Source organism: Battus philenor, unplaced genomic scaffold (genome assembly GCF_028537555.1).
Source record: "Battus philenor isolate CCGP_79_NKW_IND1 unplaced genomic scaffold, ilBatPhil1.0.hap1 SCAF_26, whole genome shotgun sequence".
In the NCBI taxonomy this organism is placed as follows: domain Eukaryota; kingdom Metazoa; phylum Arthropoda; class Insecta; order Lepidoptera; family Papilionidae; genus Battus; species Battus philenor.
The window spans coordinates 2,249,112-2,266,928 of record NW_027181689.1 but is presented as its reverse complement, the minus strand read 5'-3'; the positions used below and the strand labels follow the sequence as shown (position 1 = coordinate 2,266,928).

Here is a 17,817-nt window from a genome sequence, read left to right as displayed (position 1 = left end):
TTTTATTTTTAGTTATTGATTTTTTTTACCATGGTAATAGACCTCGCGTCTATAGTACTCCACTATGTTGTATAGTTTCTATAATTTAAATAGAGACCCCATAAAACTTATTGGTAGCTAATTTATGGGTATATATATGTATATATAAATAAATATATATATACATATACATATATACACACACACATATATATACATATATATACATATACATATATATACATATACATATATATACATATATATATATATACATATATATATATATATATATATATATACTCATATCGGTTTGTATTAAAATAGTAGAATTTAAATTGAAAACTTAAGTATTTTATTAAAATACAGAATTTTTTCTTTTAACTGCAATGACAAAAAGGTGTTTGAAAATGGAGAATGTTATCAAAGCTACCAATAAGTTTTATGGGGTCATTGTTGTTTCAGCCCATAGACTTCCTCTGCATGGTATAGGCCTGCCCCAAAGTTATTGTTATGTGAAAATGTACTGTTATTGCCATGCTTGTCAGAATGTTTGGCGATCGAAGTGTTGTATTATGATACGTAGATAACACCGCTGCCTATCCTCTGAGAACTTTATTGTGAGTAGTGGCAATATTATGTAATTAAAGCACAAAGCGTGAATTACATAAGACAATATCCTCCAATCCTTTGGATTAGCTCTGGTCAAAAAGCTAAGAAAATTCATCTCATAATTTATACTCTTTACACATATTTAAAGCAATTCCTACTGGTGAAGAGTGGAGAGTAAAAAAAGAAGGAACTAAGGATGATTTAATATATTTATCAATTACACACAACTCCAGTTCATCCTTTCAGTCATAGGACGTGACTGCGAGGCAAGCCTTCTTCACAGAGTTTAAATAGCGCCGGTATTTTTTTTAATATGCAATTATCTAAAAAGTAAACACAATATATATATATATATATATATATATATATATATATATATATATAAATATATATATATATATATAAATATATATATATATATATATATATATATATATATATATATATATATATATATAAATATATATATATATATATACATGTTTTTTTATGGCCCCCGCTGTTGGGGGCCTCTCGTACCCCTATTTATGGTGGGAGAGGGACTTTATTGGCAATTTAATTTTTCACATAATTTATGCACACATGTAATTATATATATATATATTTACATGTGTTACAATTGCTTAAAACTAATCCAGGTCATTGTGAATATAAGACATATGGCATTATCAAGTTGATCAAGAATTGAAGCCGCAGGTGACAGTCAATGATATCAAGTCTTGATTAATTATGGAGACAACGTATGGCGGGCCTTCACCAGTTCAACTAGAGGCCGGAGTTTGCATGTATTGATGTTCTATACATTTTTATATAATTTTTTGACTTTTCTACGTCTTTAACATATCTACGCCTAGTGAATCTTAACAAATTTTTACGGAAAAATATTGTTTTTTGCAGATAAAATTTTTATAGGAATGAGTAAGTGAATAAGTGTATAAGAAAAGGTTACTTTTTATTTATACTTTTTACATACACTTATTTCAATTTTTATTAGTAAATCTAGTGGTGCTCAAATAATCAGTAGGTGGGATAGATCAGCCCTGTGGTAGGGAAATGAGGAATATTAATAATAATAAAATAATTATATAGGATTACCATAGCTTAGAAACGAGTTTCTAAGAGATGGGCAGTAGGGAACTGCGTACCATAATACCACTCTGCCAAGTACCCGCCTGTCAAGTGTGGCGATCTTTGGGGGCTTGTGCCTTGTAGTGGGCGTCCAAGGGTCATGTCTTGGGTACCACAGCTCCTTATATTAATAATTTAACTGGATTGAGAAGAGAGGAGACCGCGGACTGACAGAAGATTAGGCAGATTACGCAGTTACTGAATCAATAGTCCCCAGAGGGTATCTATGGCGGCAGGCACTTCAATCAATTTTAAAATTCCGACTAAAGTGTGTCGGAAAGAGCTGCACCTAGACTTAAAACCTTAAAGGCGCTGGGAGAAGTGACGGAAGAAACTCCAGCAACGCGTACTTCTATAATAATGAGAATTTGTAGATTTATAGTTTACCGTCTGTTTTTAATTCTTTATCTAATATATAAAATTCTCGTGTCACGGTGTTCGAACTTGAACTCCTCTGACGGCTTGACTGATTTTTACAAAATTTAATATGCGTATTCAGTAGGTCTGAGAATCGGCTACTATCTATTTTCTATACCCTTAAGTGATAAAGGTTGTCCACACTTAAAAAAAAAAAATATTTTTTTAACGAAATTTTTTGTTTTTATTTTTTATGATACAGCATACAAGAATACATACAACCATAAATTTTCACCCCTCTACGATCAACCTTTATTTTTTATTTGTAAATTAAAATATCATTTTTTTTTGCAAAACAACGTTTGCGGGATCAGCTACTATTTTATAACTTTGGTCTGCGAATTATTATATATGCTGTCTGTATTATTGTCGTCAGTTGTTATATAATTTTACAAATTTAAATTAAAAATTAATGGGTAATAGCGTGTCTATATGCATTGCCAAAGCGCCCGCTGCGTGGGCGGGGTAAACATTAATTTATCAAAATCACACGCATTACGTCGTATTATTTATAAACAAATTTCAGGCGCGGTGTAGGTGTGGCCCAATTCATGACGCAAACATACGCAGCGATAAAAACGTTCACGCTGTATTAGTCATTGACAATTTGTAATAAAAACTATAATCCTTTGTCACTGATATACAACTGTCGTTCTAAGGTCAATTAAGTAAGTGAAAAATTACATATGTAGGAATGAAAAGGGTTTGTACTACACCAAGTTAACCTCCTACTTGTATTAGTTGATTATAGATATATTTATATGAAAGAGATCGGTAGACGAATGAAATTAACGAAATAAGCTATCTAAACCAGTGATTCCCAAAGTGGTCTATGTCGACCCCTAGGGGTCTATGACAACCTGCAAGGGGTCTACGTCAGCGAAAAAAAATTTGGGGGTCCATGAAATGAAAATGGGGGTCGACGATAGGTGATCTAGACATATACACTGATAGTACCTATTTTACTTACATCATACTATCTTATAATATCAAAACATTTACATTATTTATAAAAGTACCTATGAAGTAAAAAATTATTAATATGTTACGTATATTTTACATAACAGATAAAAAATTTTATTTTGAGTAGTTTTAATTTAAATTCAATTAATAAATGTATAAATAACCATGTGTTTTTACTTTAAGTTTTTAAAACTAAACTTCACTAAAACACACTAAAACATGGCAAGGGGTTTACGACACAAAAAAATCTAGAGAACTCTGATCTAAACGGTCCAGGTGATTCACCAGTAGAAGTGACAGTGGCGGTCCTGATAACAGAACCGATCACGGGCCGGCAAGCGTGTAGGAGGTCCATTCACAAGGCGAATAGACCTATAGAGACCTCTCGTTCAACTCCATGTAAGTAGTGAAGAATGGTGAAAAAATCAAAATTTTCAAAAAAAAATACTTTCTCGATAACGTAAGGTCCATGCCTTTAGGGCAGGGGGAACTATAGAAAAACCCCTTTGAGTATTGGCAGGGACTATATTATTCATAGGGTTATTAAATCTTTCAGTTTTAGTTTTTATTCCGTCTTTCATACTTTACATTTTATTAAACAATTTTCATCATAAATTCTATAATTCTTTATCATTTTCCGTATACCTTTCAAATGTCGCCTCTAATCCTTCTCCGTAATTCTCGTAATATCACAGATACAGTACAGACGTGTGAATAATTAAAAATTAAGGCAGCCAAATTAGATTGCCATCAAAATAGGGCTTTCGTTTTTAATTTTAAAATATCACGTCAGATTATACTATCATTCATCAACGAAATAACTACGTTTTATCCATATGGGTGTTAATAATCTGATTGTTAATCCAAGAATAATCTGTGTTCAAATTTTATACTATTTAATTGAAATTAATTTAACTCTAATAATAAATTATTATATAGATTGTTTTGTATTTTAAACAAGCATATGGGTATATCGGTTCAATAATGACATTAACTAAGCAAAAATCTGCTGAGTAATAGCTTATATACAATTCATTATTTATTATCTTTTTCTCCTCTAATACTAGCTATAAAATGAAAATTAATAAAAGTTAAAAAAAAAATTACATATTTATGTGTATAAATATAAGTTTATATGAACGTATATGGAAATGTTGATAGTGTATTTAAATAAATTAATGACAGACAAGTTATCATGCAGCAAGTTATCAGCAGCACACTTAAAATTTTAAAATATAATGTCAGATTTTTCGATCAGTTACTATAACGAAAAGATAAGAACTCGCTGTGGTTGATAAATTTCCATCTCGTCTCAATTATAGAGAACAATTATGTCAATTAGGATCACATAGAGCATGGACTTACCAGGGACTATTTTCGGTAGATGAGCAGGTGCGCGCGCGCGAATAGTAACCTAGTTTTGCAATAAATTTATATATTTTTTCTCTATAAAATGTTCCTTCTTGACAGAAAATGGTTCAAAGTGTTACCAGGTAAAGAATGTAAATAGAAGAAACATGATGCCACCATAGAGTGAAACGAATCGTGAAGGAAGGAAGAAGAAAAATCAAGAACAAAATATTGAAAAAAAAAAACACTCGTAATTCAAATCCCTGTCATAGACTAAGAAAGGAGACAGAAGAAAAACAACCTGTCGTGGCGCAAGGCTGCTCTAAGCCGCACCCATCTAAACATGTCTTTAAGTCATGTCGACTCCGATAATTAACTTTAATCTTAGAAATAAATTCATATTTTTATTTTGTCTACAGATGCGGGCAAAGCATTGCGCAGTAACCTGCTGCGCATGCGTGGATCGGCGCTCGGTAAATCGGCGCCTACGCTCTCCGTCCACGTGGTAAGCAACTTACCTTTCATGAGCTTTTCTTTTATTCATCTTTTCAGCCGCAGGGTATCCACTTCTGGACAATCAACAATATGTTTCCGAAAAGTTTTATTTATATACGTAATTGTTGCTGTCCATTGTTGGACACAAGCCTTCGTCATAGATTTCCAATAGGACCAGGAAGATTCGGAATAATCCAAGATGTTCAACGATTTTAATAAAGCAAATAAACAAGAAACTTCTATTTTTATTAAGTAAATTTTTATAATCTATCATGTCCAGATAGATATTAAGCATAATTCAATTCATACCAAAGGAAAGATTTATGTCAAATACTTTTGATGATTGATTTTGAATAGAAAGCAACGTGAGTTATCTCACGGTTGAATTTAGAAGTTAGAACAAAGGCAACAATGCATTGATGATGATTGATGCTAGTTGGTTAAAATTAGGTTCGCGATACGCGAGCCGGGACGGATTGACTATCGGATGCAGTCAGATACAGGGCTGCCATTCTACACGACCGTTAAATACGCCTTACTCGTCATCAAACATTATATTCTCCATAAAAATAAGTTTGAGTTGCAGTTCGTATGTGAAGAAAACTAAGACTTAGGGTATTTTTTTTAATAATTCTAATTTGTATCGCTAAAGTTTTTTTTTTTACAATATTTTTTTTCGCTTTCACTTGCGCAGGCTGTTGGGATTTTGTATCAATTGCTGCTATTTGGATCTTTATTCTCCCAGCTGCGAGGCACGACAGCGTTTTATAATTTTTACTATTTTTCTTGCACAATTTTCTCTTATGGGTAAATACAGCTAAAATTTATACATATTAACAATAACATTTGTAAGTTTTACTCAATTATATATTAGTAGGTACATTATTTTATTTCAAATCGCTGTCCAAATGCTACAGACCGTTAAGACTTGGACTATTGTGAAAATCGACTGTTTGTTCACCTTATGTAGTAGACACGGTTATCAATATTGTTCGGATTACTGTGGGAGTTAGTAAATGTCGGCAAAACTTTACGCAGCCGTGCTTAGTCGTCGGCGAGCCGTGTCATTTACTTTAAACTTTTTTATCTAATGGATTGAGGCGTTATTTTGCGGAAGTCCATCCTAAGTAAGAAAAGGACCATTATAGCTTCCGCCAATGCAGTAGTAGTCGTACAATAAAGTGCACCGCCCGCCAGCCCGCTAAATCGCTCAACTACCACCCGTTAAATCGCTCAACACGTGTTTCACCCCTCCACGGAGCATCTTCAGGAGTAACGTTACACCGATGAGCCACAGACTCTGTGTTTGGCACTAATCGTTATTTTATTTATGTTTTGTTAATGTTTTATTGTGTTTTATATACATTGTCAGGATAATCGTATATTTTGTAAAGATGACAACTGAGTGGCAAGTTTTCTTACAAAACGTGCGGTAGTCTATTGGTGTAAATGGAAAATTAATATGTATTTTTATGCAGAAGGAGTCATGCGCCGTATCCAGGCGGCCGTCGCGCCTACCGCCAGCGGCGCCGCATCACAGGCTGTCGCTCGTGGTGAGTACCACCACCGTAACCCCATACAGAACTACATACGAAACATGAAAGCTTTGTAATTTTTTTAACAGATTTTTTTTGGTTCTAAAATATAACAATTTTTTTTTCAATTTAATTTAGGTAGAAACGTGTATAGGTTACTCGGCATATAGTTTATAAGGATATAACGGATACGGAATATAATAACGTAATTTGGCATAATTAACTAGAAAAATAAACTAGATGTCATTGGGAAGTCTCGTCAGCGAAAATCAAACTATGGGAGAAATTAACGATAGTCAAATAAATCTTTCACTGCTTTGTCCTTTTCACAAATTTTCTTTGTTCGTTCTTTTTTTCCTATGCAAAGCTTTTGAATAAACTTTCTCTCTGGGATTGGAATCAGTTATAACTAATCAAACGTTACGAAATAATATTATGTTCACAGTTTTAGCGGTCGACTTTGATGTAATATTTGTTTTTATTTTAGTTCTACCTCCTCTTTGTAATATTGATAAATAAATTAGTAATAATACTTTGCTTAAGAAGTATATGTGCTTAAAATAAATATATAAATGTATAGTTAATTTGTCAGTCAAGAAAGTTATAAATCTTTAAGACATATTTGCATTCGACTTGTACAAAGTGATCCTTTTTAAATATGTTACATTAATATATATTTTTTATATTGCAATACGACAGGCCAACAACTTCTAAATATATAATGTCTTCATATAGTACATACTACAATTCGAATTTTGAAAATGCTTATTTTCTATTTTATCGTTATGTTATTTATTATTTCTGAAACCATAGATTATGGATAATAATACGGTAGGCCGTACAATAATTGACAGCGAAGGTGTTATACATTAGGACACACACACACACGTTTATAGTTTTGAAATATTTATTTATTTAAACACTTATACAATGTATGTATAACGGTGAACTATATACTGTAAGAATTTTCTCCGAGTTACCGTTTAGGAGGCGCAAAAATAAATTAATTAAGGTAGGTGAAATAAGTAAAAATTAAAGACAAAAAACAGAAGTGAAAAGGATACTAATATAAAAACACCCTATATAAATATACCTATGGTTACTACTAACTATGATTATATGTTAATATAATATCAAATTACCTTATTTAATTAGATAATCATGTATTCCAAATATTGTCATATATAAGTATCTCCATCGCTATACAGGGTAGTCGATTATAGATTTAAAAGCTTTGAAATGGTGAAGGTATAGTTCATTTGTTGTCAATTAATCTATCGTACACCCAATCTAAGTATCTATAGTTTTGATCTGCGGGTTTCCAATAGAGAAACTAAATAAAGCATATATATTTCTAACTGGTAACTTTAAATAGTGTGATTGATTGAATGAAAGAAATTGTGAATGGATGTAAAGATAAAAATAATCCGAGCACATAAATACTGAAAAAAAATATTTAAGCCGATATTGTAACGTTCACGCCCCTGCATGAAGGAGAGAGAACGAGAAGCGTTAAAAACAAAGGTCATTTTAAAATGTGATTGTAAGATATTAGGCCCCTCATCAGGTAGGCCAACGACATAGTTATGGTCATGGCAGATCATGATCCATCATCATGGCGATCTAGGGGAGGCATATGACTTGCAGTAGGTGTCCATCAGCTAAAATAAGAAGTGTGGACGAAAATAGGTGTAAGAGTGTTGAAAGATTTTCCTAACAAATGAGCTATACATTTATTTAAAAAATTTTACATCTACAAAATATCACACTATATTAATTAGTGCTACAGTAATACAATGGAACGCAACCTACGATTGTAATTGATTGACGGAGTCGGGAGTCACGATCCTCAGCAGCGTTAGATGTGACAAGAGACAGTTTCGATTTATCGTGGATAGGTGCGATCGAACATTTATCAGTATCTATGTTAGCTCAATAGAAATTCCGTTCACGCCTCACTTTCGTTTAATTTCGCAAATTCATGCGGACTATTCGAAAGGTTGGATAACCGAAAAGAAAGAGCTATTAGCTGTTTAATATAGAAGCTATTTTAAACTTCTAGTAACTTCTATTTTTTTAGTTTACAACATCTCGTCGAATTTACATACGAGTAGAAGTAAGATAAGACAATGACTTACGATCGTAGGTTGAGGGTTTGGGTCCCGGGATACGATGTTATGTAAGAGACTTTAGTGCAACTAGAGCATAGTTGCAAAGACTTATTAAGACTAGACTAGAGTGGCCCCACTCGGGTAAATCATGAACTGATGGCGGGCCGGTAGCCAGAAGTATAGGTAAATTTTTTTGGTTTTATTCTGGAACAAAATTCAATATTTTTCGAATGTACGAGTACGAGAGTAATATTTTTGCTGTCGGCGGGCCACCAGTATTCGACCGGCGGGCCGCGGACTGTGCATCCATGAACTAGAGGATGGGCAGCGGTGTCCTCTGCGTAACATAATACTGCACTGATATCGCCAACCCTCCCTGATGCCCTGCCTGATGCGGCGATTATAACATATACTCATACATAAAAGGCGATTACTTTATCTAATAGAACTGCAGCACATGTTTATGTAAATCCTTTAAAAGAAGTATGTGTTTTCTGGGTGATGCTTTTTTGCATAAATACGGACAAATATCATCATCATTTCAAGCACAGGACGTTCAGTGATGTACATATATAGATTTATCCCCCAAAACAATAAGACCAGTTGGAAGTGACCTGCATATTCCAACGTTCTTAACAAGACTTATCATTTATTTCATGACAAGTTTTATTTAGGTTTTGTGACTCCTTTTATTCTTACTTTCCACAATCGAGAAGGTGACTTGAAATAATGCATAATGGCCTGCTTTTATATAGTAAATGCAAATAAAGTTTATATAAATAAATTACTCGTACAATTATGACGAGAAGGCGCAACCCTTTCGAGTCAACCCTAAAACGTAAATGCATTGATTATGAACGCAGCGGTTTGCATCTACTTTATTGTTATAGATCCCTAAAGCGCAGCGGTGTATCAGCGAAAATGTCAATGTAATTTTGAACCTTATTTCAATGTAACAAGGTACACGAGCTCAATTTATGTTTTAGAGGAAGTACACGCCAGGTTTCCCACGGCGAAGGGCCCTGATTGAGTTCAATTGTGGAATACCGTCTCCCTTTCCCAGCCGCGAGCGCATTTGACCCCACATCCCCCTTGCTCTCGGCATCGCTTGGAATACTCCGTTAGCTTTTACGTCAAGAACAAACTTCCTTTTACTTGTATCTGAGATACGCTGGAACGTTTTATAAATACGGGATTATAAAACATCGTAAAAGAATTCTATTTTTTGCTTTGCGTTTTAACGTTTCAATGTAAATTAAATGGATTGTTTTCTTTGTTCTCTTGCAACTGCGAAACACTCATCTCTTTGTTTTTTTTTTTCAATAGATATGTATAGTAATATGTATTATCTCCCTCAGAAATGAAATATCAACAAAGCACTCCTAAAAATTACATTCTTGACAATATGAGGCACTTATACAAAAATACTGTTATAAAGTAAATTTAAATTTTGTGTTAATATATAGTCATCTTAAATTTATTAATGGAGTATATGTCCTTTATTTTAATAATTTAATTTTGTTGTCTTCTACCCGTAAGAACGTAGTACAAAACTTGACCAACACATTTTATTTGGCATATTCCACACGAAGCCGAAATTAGTCGATTGTCTCTTTCCAAAGGTCTATTGTGCAATATTTATCGCAGGGTATTGTATATATATATTATTGTCATTTCTTTAATGTAGAATATGGTCATCCTAACGCTGTATTATTTATTCGGTTCAGAGCGTACTAAATAAAATTTTCGAAATAGGGAATTTCCGTTACAGTAACTTGCGTCATTATAAACTTCGGAATTAGTCACGTCGTTAGCTTCGTGATCGTTTTAAGGAAACCGAATGTTTCTTCATTATGTTATTCTTGGACGTGTGGGGTATATGAAGATATTTACCTTGGCCTTGGATCAAAGGGACTGATGCTGCCGGAATATTTGAAGGTATCATCTCAGTCGAGGTTAATAAATAATGAGATTGAAATATAAATTAAGGTAATTTTTGTTAGAACAGTTATAAAATTTTCTATAATTTAAAAAGAACGAGATATAAAGCTAGTATAGGCTAGCGTTTTCAATATATGTCACTTAAAACTTGATTTTTTTACCCGACTTGCATTGTTGACCAAGTGGCATTAGTACATTCCGCAGGTGCGTGTAGGGCGCAAAGCCTAAAACCTATAGAGGAGTGTTTCCATGGAGCCCACGCCCCACATGTGGGTAATTTGAAAGTGGATTCGTCACAAGTTTAACCCTGTTGCTTTAATATAAAAATTATGTATGTTACATAGGAGAGGCGTAAGATTTTTAGAAAGGTTGTGAGGACATGCTATAAAAGGTTGGAAAATACTGCAGAATCGTTTCATGAGCTTATCTCTTAACAGTCTGTAGCGCTTAGGCGGCGACTTCAAATACAATATAAGAAACAAAAATTTCGGTAAAGACTTTTTCTACATATATACATATTAATTGAACTTACAGTTAACCATAAGAAAAATTGTCGCTTGAATTGCAGCTAAGAGTAGAAAGATTCATATCAAATAGCGGCTATCTCTTTCCCAATTGTCTGCGGTCAGGAAACGCAAGGAAAAAAAAAACAGTACGTTGCAAGCAATATACATTAGTGATGCAAATTAGAATTAATAAAAACTAACACTCGTCTCGCACCTGGGAAGACTCTGCTCTAGCCGCCAGATACTACAATTTCACTAAATTGGGTCTCTGAAACTCGATGAACCAGTAAACACCAACGAGTATTTGTCTATGCAAAAAAAAGAGCGAGACAGAAACACATGCATATTGTAAAGGTTTTACTGATATTATGTATATTAGGTGCGCGTGCGCGTCTGTGAGTATGTGTCACACACACATTATTGACTCCTCTTCTCACATATGATTGCCATTGCTCACAAACAAGTTTCCAGAGGATGTACATCATCGTTTTCTGCGCACTATAATATCGCACTGCTATCGCCAACTAGCCTGGCAAGAATGGCGATTAAGATGTTACCCACAGATATCTTAAAGGAATGACGCCTAAGCGTTGCAGTGGGAATCTGGACGGAACAATGTCAAAAAAGTAACTTACCTATGTTTCTTTTTGTTTGTTTTTATTCAACGATTTATTGTTGTCTTGTTACAAATCTAATGCTTGGTTTCGATTTAAAAAAAATGATTTTTAATCAAAATATTTTATGGAGACAAGAGTATCTTAATTTACTATTTGATCTGTATAGGACTAGGAGGTGATGTTATTACAATATTCCTTACAATTCTTTAACCTTTAATAACCTAGAGTTTTAATTTTAATAATACCAATCTTTTAACCAGAATGTTCACATTACTATTAGTTTTTTTTATAGGTTGGCTGTACGTATTTTACTGTTGTATAATGTTCTTTCCAACAAAATTAAAAAAAAAATCTATTTTCCCTTCGTCTAGACCCTCAAGCAAACACAGTAATATTAAAAAAAATTCACTTTCGTAAATCAGGCTACTAAGAGTTAAATATTATCTCTCTCGTAACGTCTTTTTTAGTTGTCATCTACGCTTTTAAGAGAGAAGTGTTGCCCACCAGTAGGTTCTCTTGTAGTTGATATTAATTTCAACTAGGTGTCGCAGTACGCTTAAAACGCTTGCTGCGTCAACTTTTCAAAAGAAGTACGAGCTTGTTGTTTTACGAAGAATACCATATACCTTTATTTTACTTTATTACGTAAGAGAACTGATGAGTCCCTTATATTATGTTACTATGCCATCAAATCAAATTAAATTATACACAAAGGAACTTAAAACATGGCTTCTACTTCAGAGCGTGTCACGATTTTGTTAGTCGCATGAAACAAAAATCAAGGGGTCTTTTACATCTCCTAACGCAGTGATTCCCAAAGTGGTCTATATCGACCCCTAGGGGTCTATGGCAACCTGCAAGGGGTCCATGAAATGAAAATGGGGGTCCACGATAGTGGATCTCAACACATACACTCATGGTACCTATTTACTTGTATCATACTATCTTATAATATCAAAACATTTACATTATTTATAAAAGTACCTATGAAGCATATATTTTATGTTTATTTAATGTTACGTATATTTTACATAACAGATACAAAATTTTATTTTAAGTAGTTTTAATTTAAATTCAATTAATAAATGTATAAATTAACATGTGTTTTTACTTTAAGTTTTTAACAGTAAACTTCACTACAGTTAGAAATTTACAGGAAATCAATATCAGGTAAGTAGGGTAGACCACCAAACACGGAAAAAGTTTGGGGAAATTTGTCCTAATGCAATGAACGTGTTAATGACGCTCTGACGATTTTTATTCATTTGTGTGTGTAAATAAATAGTAAAATTTGAAATTTCGAAAATACATCAGAGTATAAATTATCAATAAATTACAATAATATGTTATATGTGTTAGACGTCGTTACATAGTAATGAGTTTTATATGTTGTAACAGTCGCTGTTGACCGTTGTCGAGGAAAGACATGAGATATAGAAATGCACGGACTTTTTAGTGTCGAATCATTTAACCCGCGTCACCTCTTTGCGTCGCAGCCATCGGTTTCATAATGCGTATTGCAAACATTGTAGTCACGTTTTATCGAATATTTTATTAAATAGGTATTTATTAATAAAATAGTTTTTTTTTTAATGGACAATCGACATATTCAATGACATATTCAACACACACACACACACACACACACATATATATTAGCATATATATTACATAAAGGGCAAACTAAACGTTCATGGAGAGATCCGCAAACATGTGGCCGCACTAGGTACATCGTTTGCAAAGATCACCAGGGAAATTGGAAGCGTCGGAAAATCAAACGCCACCACATCTGTAGGAGAAGTGCAAACGTCACCGTCTCTTTACAGAACGTATTCGGACACGACTGTAAAAGGAACCGAAGAAGAATGCAAATCGGCAACACCGAAGAGCCGAAAAGCGCGAAAAGTCAAAAGGACGGAACGCTCTTCACCCTTGGAGATCAGCCAGGCACCGAAACTGCGAAAAGCTAATACAACGGACTTAGCAGTTACGGTAAGGCCAGAGCTGAAGCCAAGGCCGCCACTTCCACACGATCACTCGGAGTGGAAAGAGGTAAAAAAGAAAAAGCAACCCAAGAAAAAAGTAGCAACGCGTCCGAGTGCTCTTATCATTCGCCCAAGCCAGAAGGATCAGTACGCCGAGATCCTTAAGCGGGTCAAAAAAGATGCTTCCGCGGATCATATAGGCAAATGTGTTGATAAAATTAGAAGGACGGCTACGGGCGATATGCTTCTTATCCTAGCGAAAAATCAAAAAGATAAAACGCAGGAGATAAGAAACACCATTTCCACAGTTCTTGGAAAAGATGCTACGGTAGTATGCAAAGTACCTGAACAGGAATTAGAGATTAAGGACCTAGACGAAACCACGACGGTGCCTGAAATCGTAGAAGCCCTACAGAAAATAACTGGCGGAGGAAGCCAAATTTCTGAACACTGTGTCAAGTCCCTTCGCAAAGCATACGGAGGAACACTTACGGCTTCTATTAGAGTAGCAGCAGAACTGGCAAGAACCTTAACAGAGCGGCAAAACATCAAGATAGGTTGGGTCAATTGTAGAATAAGAGCTACTCAAAGGCCTATAAAATGCTTCAGGTGCTGGCACTATGGTCACGTTGCAAACAAATGCAGCAACAAACATGACAGATCGAAGAGCTGCATCAAATGTGGGGAAATAGGCCACAAAGTCAAAGAGTGCGGTAAGGAAGCCCGATGTATCCTTTGTGTTGATAATGGGAATTCCGAAGACTGTGCTCACATTGCAGGATGTGGTCATTGCCCTGTATTTAAAAAAGCACTTCAGATGTTAAGACAGCCTCAAAAATGATCAAGGTACTACAAATTAATCTTAATCATTGTGAGGTTGCCCAAGACCTACTCATGCAGACTGTACGGGAGCTAAAATTAGACATAGTACTAATTTCGGAACCCTATATCGGCGCATCAGTGGCCTAAACTGGATCACCGATAAGGAAGGAAAAGCTGTCATCTGGGCATGTGGCACTAAACCTCTCCAGGGTAATCAAAATAATTGTTCTGGATTTGTAAGAGCCAAATTTAATGGAATACATTTCTACAGTTGCTATGCACCACCTAGCCTAACACACGATGAGTTCGTCCGGTTCCTGGCCAAATTAGTGGAGGATGCCCGAATGTACTCCCCGGTAGCTATAGCTGGAGATTTTAACGCTTGGGCAGTGGACTGGGGTAGTAAAGCTACTAACACTAGAGGTTGCCAGCTTCTGGAAGCGATGTCACTGTTGGACGTCGCCTTACTTAATACAGGCGATAAGCCCACGTTCACAAGAGGCGAGGCGAGCTCAATTGTGGATCTGACTTTCGTCAGCAGTACACTAGCGAGAGGAAATAGCAGTTGGGAGACCTCGGATATTTACACCGCTAGCGACCACTGTGCCATATACTGGGAGGTGTCATGTAAGCCGAATACAAATAGAGTACCACACACAGGAACTGGTTTAGTGGGTTGGAGGACTAGCATGTATGATTCCGGCTTGTTCAAGATAGCACTCGAGGATCGACCACTGCTTTCCAAAAGTGCTAGTGAAAAGGCGGTTGAAATCATAAGGAGGCTGACTGAGGCCTGCGATGCAACAATGCCAAGGCGACGCAACAACAACCGAACCCCACCGGTGTACTGGTGGAATGATAACATTGCTGAGCTTAGGAAAATATGTGTTAAGGCGCGTAGAACCTCCCAACGGGCTCGGAAAACACCACAATTCGAGCAGCTCTACGACAAATATAAGGAAGCGCGATTAAAATTAAATAAATCCATTAAAGAGAGCAAGAGAAACGCGTGGAAAATATTGTTGGAAGAGGTTGAAATGAATCCATGGGGCAAGCCGTACCAGGTTGTAGTTAAACAACTGAGACATGAGAATACAACGCCCACTTGTCCTATTCTACTAGGAAGAATTGTAAGAGCTCTGTTCCCCACGCAACCAAAATCCTCCTTTCAACTAGGGATTGTGGATCCGAATGAAATCCCCCCTATTACCGAGAAGGAGCTAATGGTAGCATGCGGTAGGGTTGGAAACAACAAAGCTCCGGGACCGGATGGGATCCCCAACGTAGCTCTTAAGCAAGCTATTGTAGCAACACCAGGAGTCTTCTTGGAGGCCTACAATAGCTGCTTACTGGAAGGGACCTTTCCTACCGCGTGGAAACGACAGAGACTGGTACTTCTCCCTAAAGGTAAGAAGCCACCAGACGAGCCATCGTCATACCGGCCCCTCTGTATGCTGGATACTGCGGGGAAAATACTAGAACGTATTATCCACAGCAGGATCGAAGCAGCAGTTGAACCCCACCTAGCTAACTCACAGTATGGGTTCAGAAAAGGCCGGTCTACGCTAGATGCTATAGAGCAAGTAGTCAATATAGCAAAACTAGCAGTGTCTGGGAAAAGATGGAAGAGAGGCTCGATAAAATACTGCCTGGTTGCCACCTTGGACATTAAAAACGCCTTTAACTCAGCAAAATGGGAGGTTATCATGGGGGCACTTAGCTCACTGAATGTACCTCTATACCTACGTAAAATAGTCGCTAGTTACTTCTCTGATAGAGTCCTCATGTACACTACGGAAACCGGGACGGAGGAGTACAAAGTCACTGGAGGCGTCCCACAGGGGTCAGTACTAGGGCCACTTTTGTGGAACGCTATGTACGATGGACTCCTAAAGAAACATCTACCCAGCGAAACTAAACTCGTCGCATTCGCTGATGATCTAGCAGTCGTTATAGTAGCGAAACACGTGGAGGAAGTGAAGTGGGCATTTGAAAGATCCTTCCAAATAATCACTCTGTGGATGAGGTCAGTCGGACTAGAACTGGCTGAGCAGAAGACGGAAGCAGTGCTCATTACTGGCAGGAGAGTTGCGGAGACCATCACACTCAATGTCGGCAGCTGTGAAATCGCAACTCAACCAGCTATACGGTACCTTGGAGTAATGATCGACCATAGGCTAAACTTTAAAGATCAGGCTGAGAGAGCAGCAGCGAAAGCGTCTCTGGTGACAGCTAAACTCTGCCGACTCATGCCTAATGTCGGAGGTCCCAAGCAAAACAGAAGGAAGTTATTAGCGTCGGTGACTACGTCAGTGCTTATGTACGGAGTACCCATATGGTCCGACGCACTGAGCAAACAGGAGTCCCGACGGAAAATCGCCTCTGTTTATAGAGTCAGCACTCTACGGGTAGCTAGCGCCTTTCGTACAGTATCGGAGGATGCGGCATGCGTGATAGCAGGTATGGTTCCTGTTGCGCTTCTTGCAGACGAAAGAACTGATCTGTACCGTAGCAAAAATAGCAAATCAGACCCAACTTCAGCTGAACTTAGAATTCGGGGAAGACTGAAAAGCTTGCAACAGTGGCAATCGTCCTGGGATAAGTCGACGAAAGGAAAATGGACGCGTAAGCTTATACCAAACCTAGAGCCATGGGTGAACCGAGATCATGGAGAGTTGAACTACTACCTGACTCAGATGATATCCGGCCACGGCTGTTACCGAGCGTATCTCCATAGGTTCAAATACGAAGATTCCCCTGACTGTCCTAATTGTGTCGGAATGATTGAAGATGCAGAGCATGTCTTTTTCGTCTGCCCCCGATTTAACGAAGCCAGGAGGTCTTGGGAAGAAGGTGTAGGATGCAAAATCTATCCTGAAACTCTGATAGCTACAATGCTATCCTCGCCTTCGGCCTGGGAACTTACGAGCGCGTACTGTACGACGGTGCTGAAGGAGTTGCGTAAAATAGAGCAAGAGCGGAGGAAGTTGGCCTGAACAGCCACTCTATCAGAGAAAGCTGCGGCTAAATCCCCCCCGCGAAGTAATGCCTAACGGCCATGCCGTGGGGACCAGGGATACCGAAGAGAGAGGATTGTTTTTAGTCGGTATTGATCTAGATCGAGTCCGACATACGGGGCACCAACATCAGGCCTTATGATACGTAACGTATTTTTAAACCTCTATAAAATATATATATATATATATATATATATATATATACACACATATACATACATGAGTTACTCCTTATAACATCAGCTGCCTGACAGTAAAGCTCAATCAAAATCGTTCCAGACATTTCAGAGATTAGCCGGAACAAACAGACAGATATCATTTTGTTATATGTATCGTATA

At 36.5% G+C, this 17,817-nt stretch overlaps 1 protein-coding gene across 1 annotated transcript in view; it reads left to right on the top strand.

The window, feature by feature from the left end:
- Positions 1-17,817, top strand: part of dop (microtubule-associated serine/threonine (MAST) protein kinase dop) — a 132,843-nt gene that overhangs the window by 51,207 nt on the left and 63,819 nt on the right. Inside the window, exons 2-3 of the mRNA XM_068768613.1 lie at positions 4,869-4,954; positions 6,423-6,497. Of these exons, the coding sequence (XP_068624714.1) occupies positions 4,869-4,954; positions 6,423-6,497 (161 nt within the window). The remainder of the gene's footprint in view (positions 1-4,868; positions 4,955-6,422; positions 6,498-17,817) is intronic.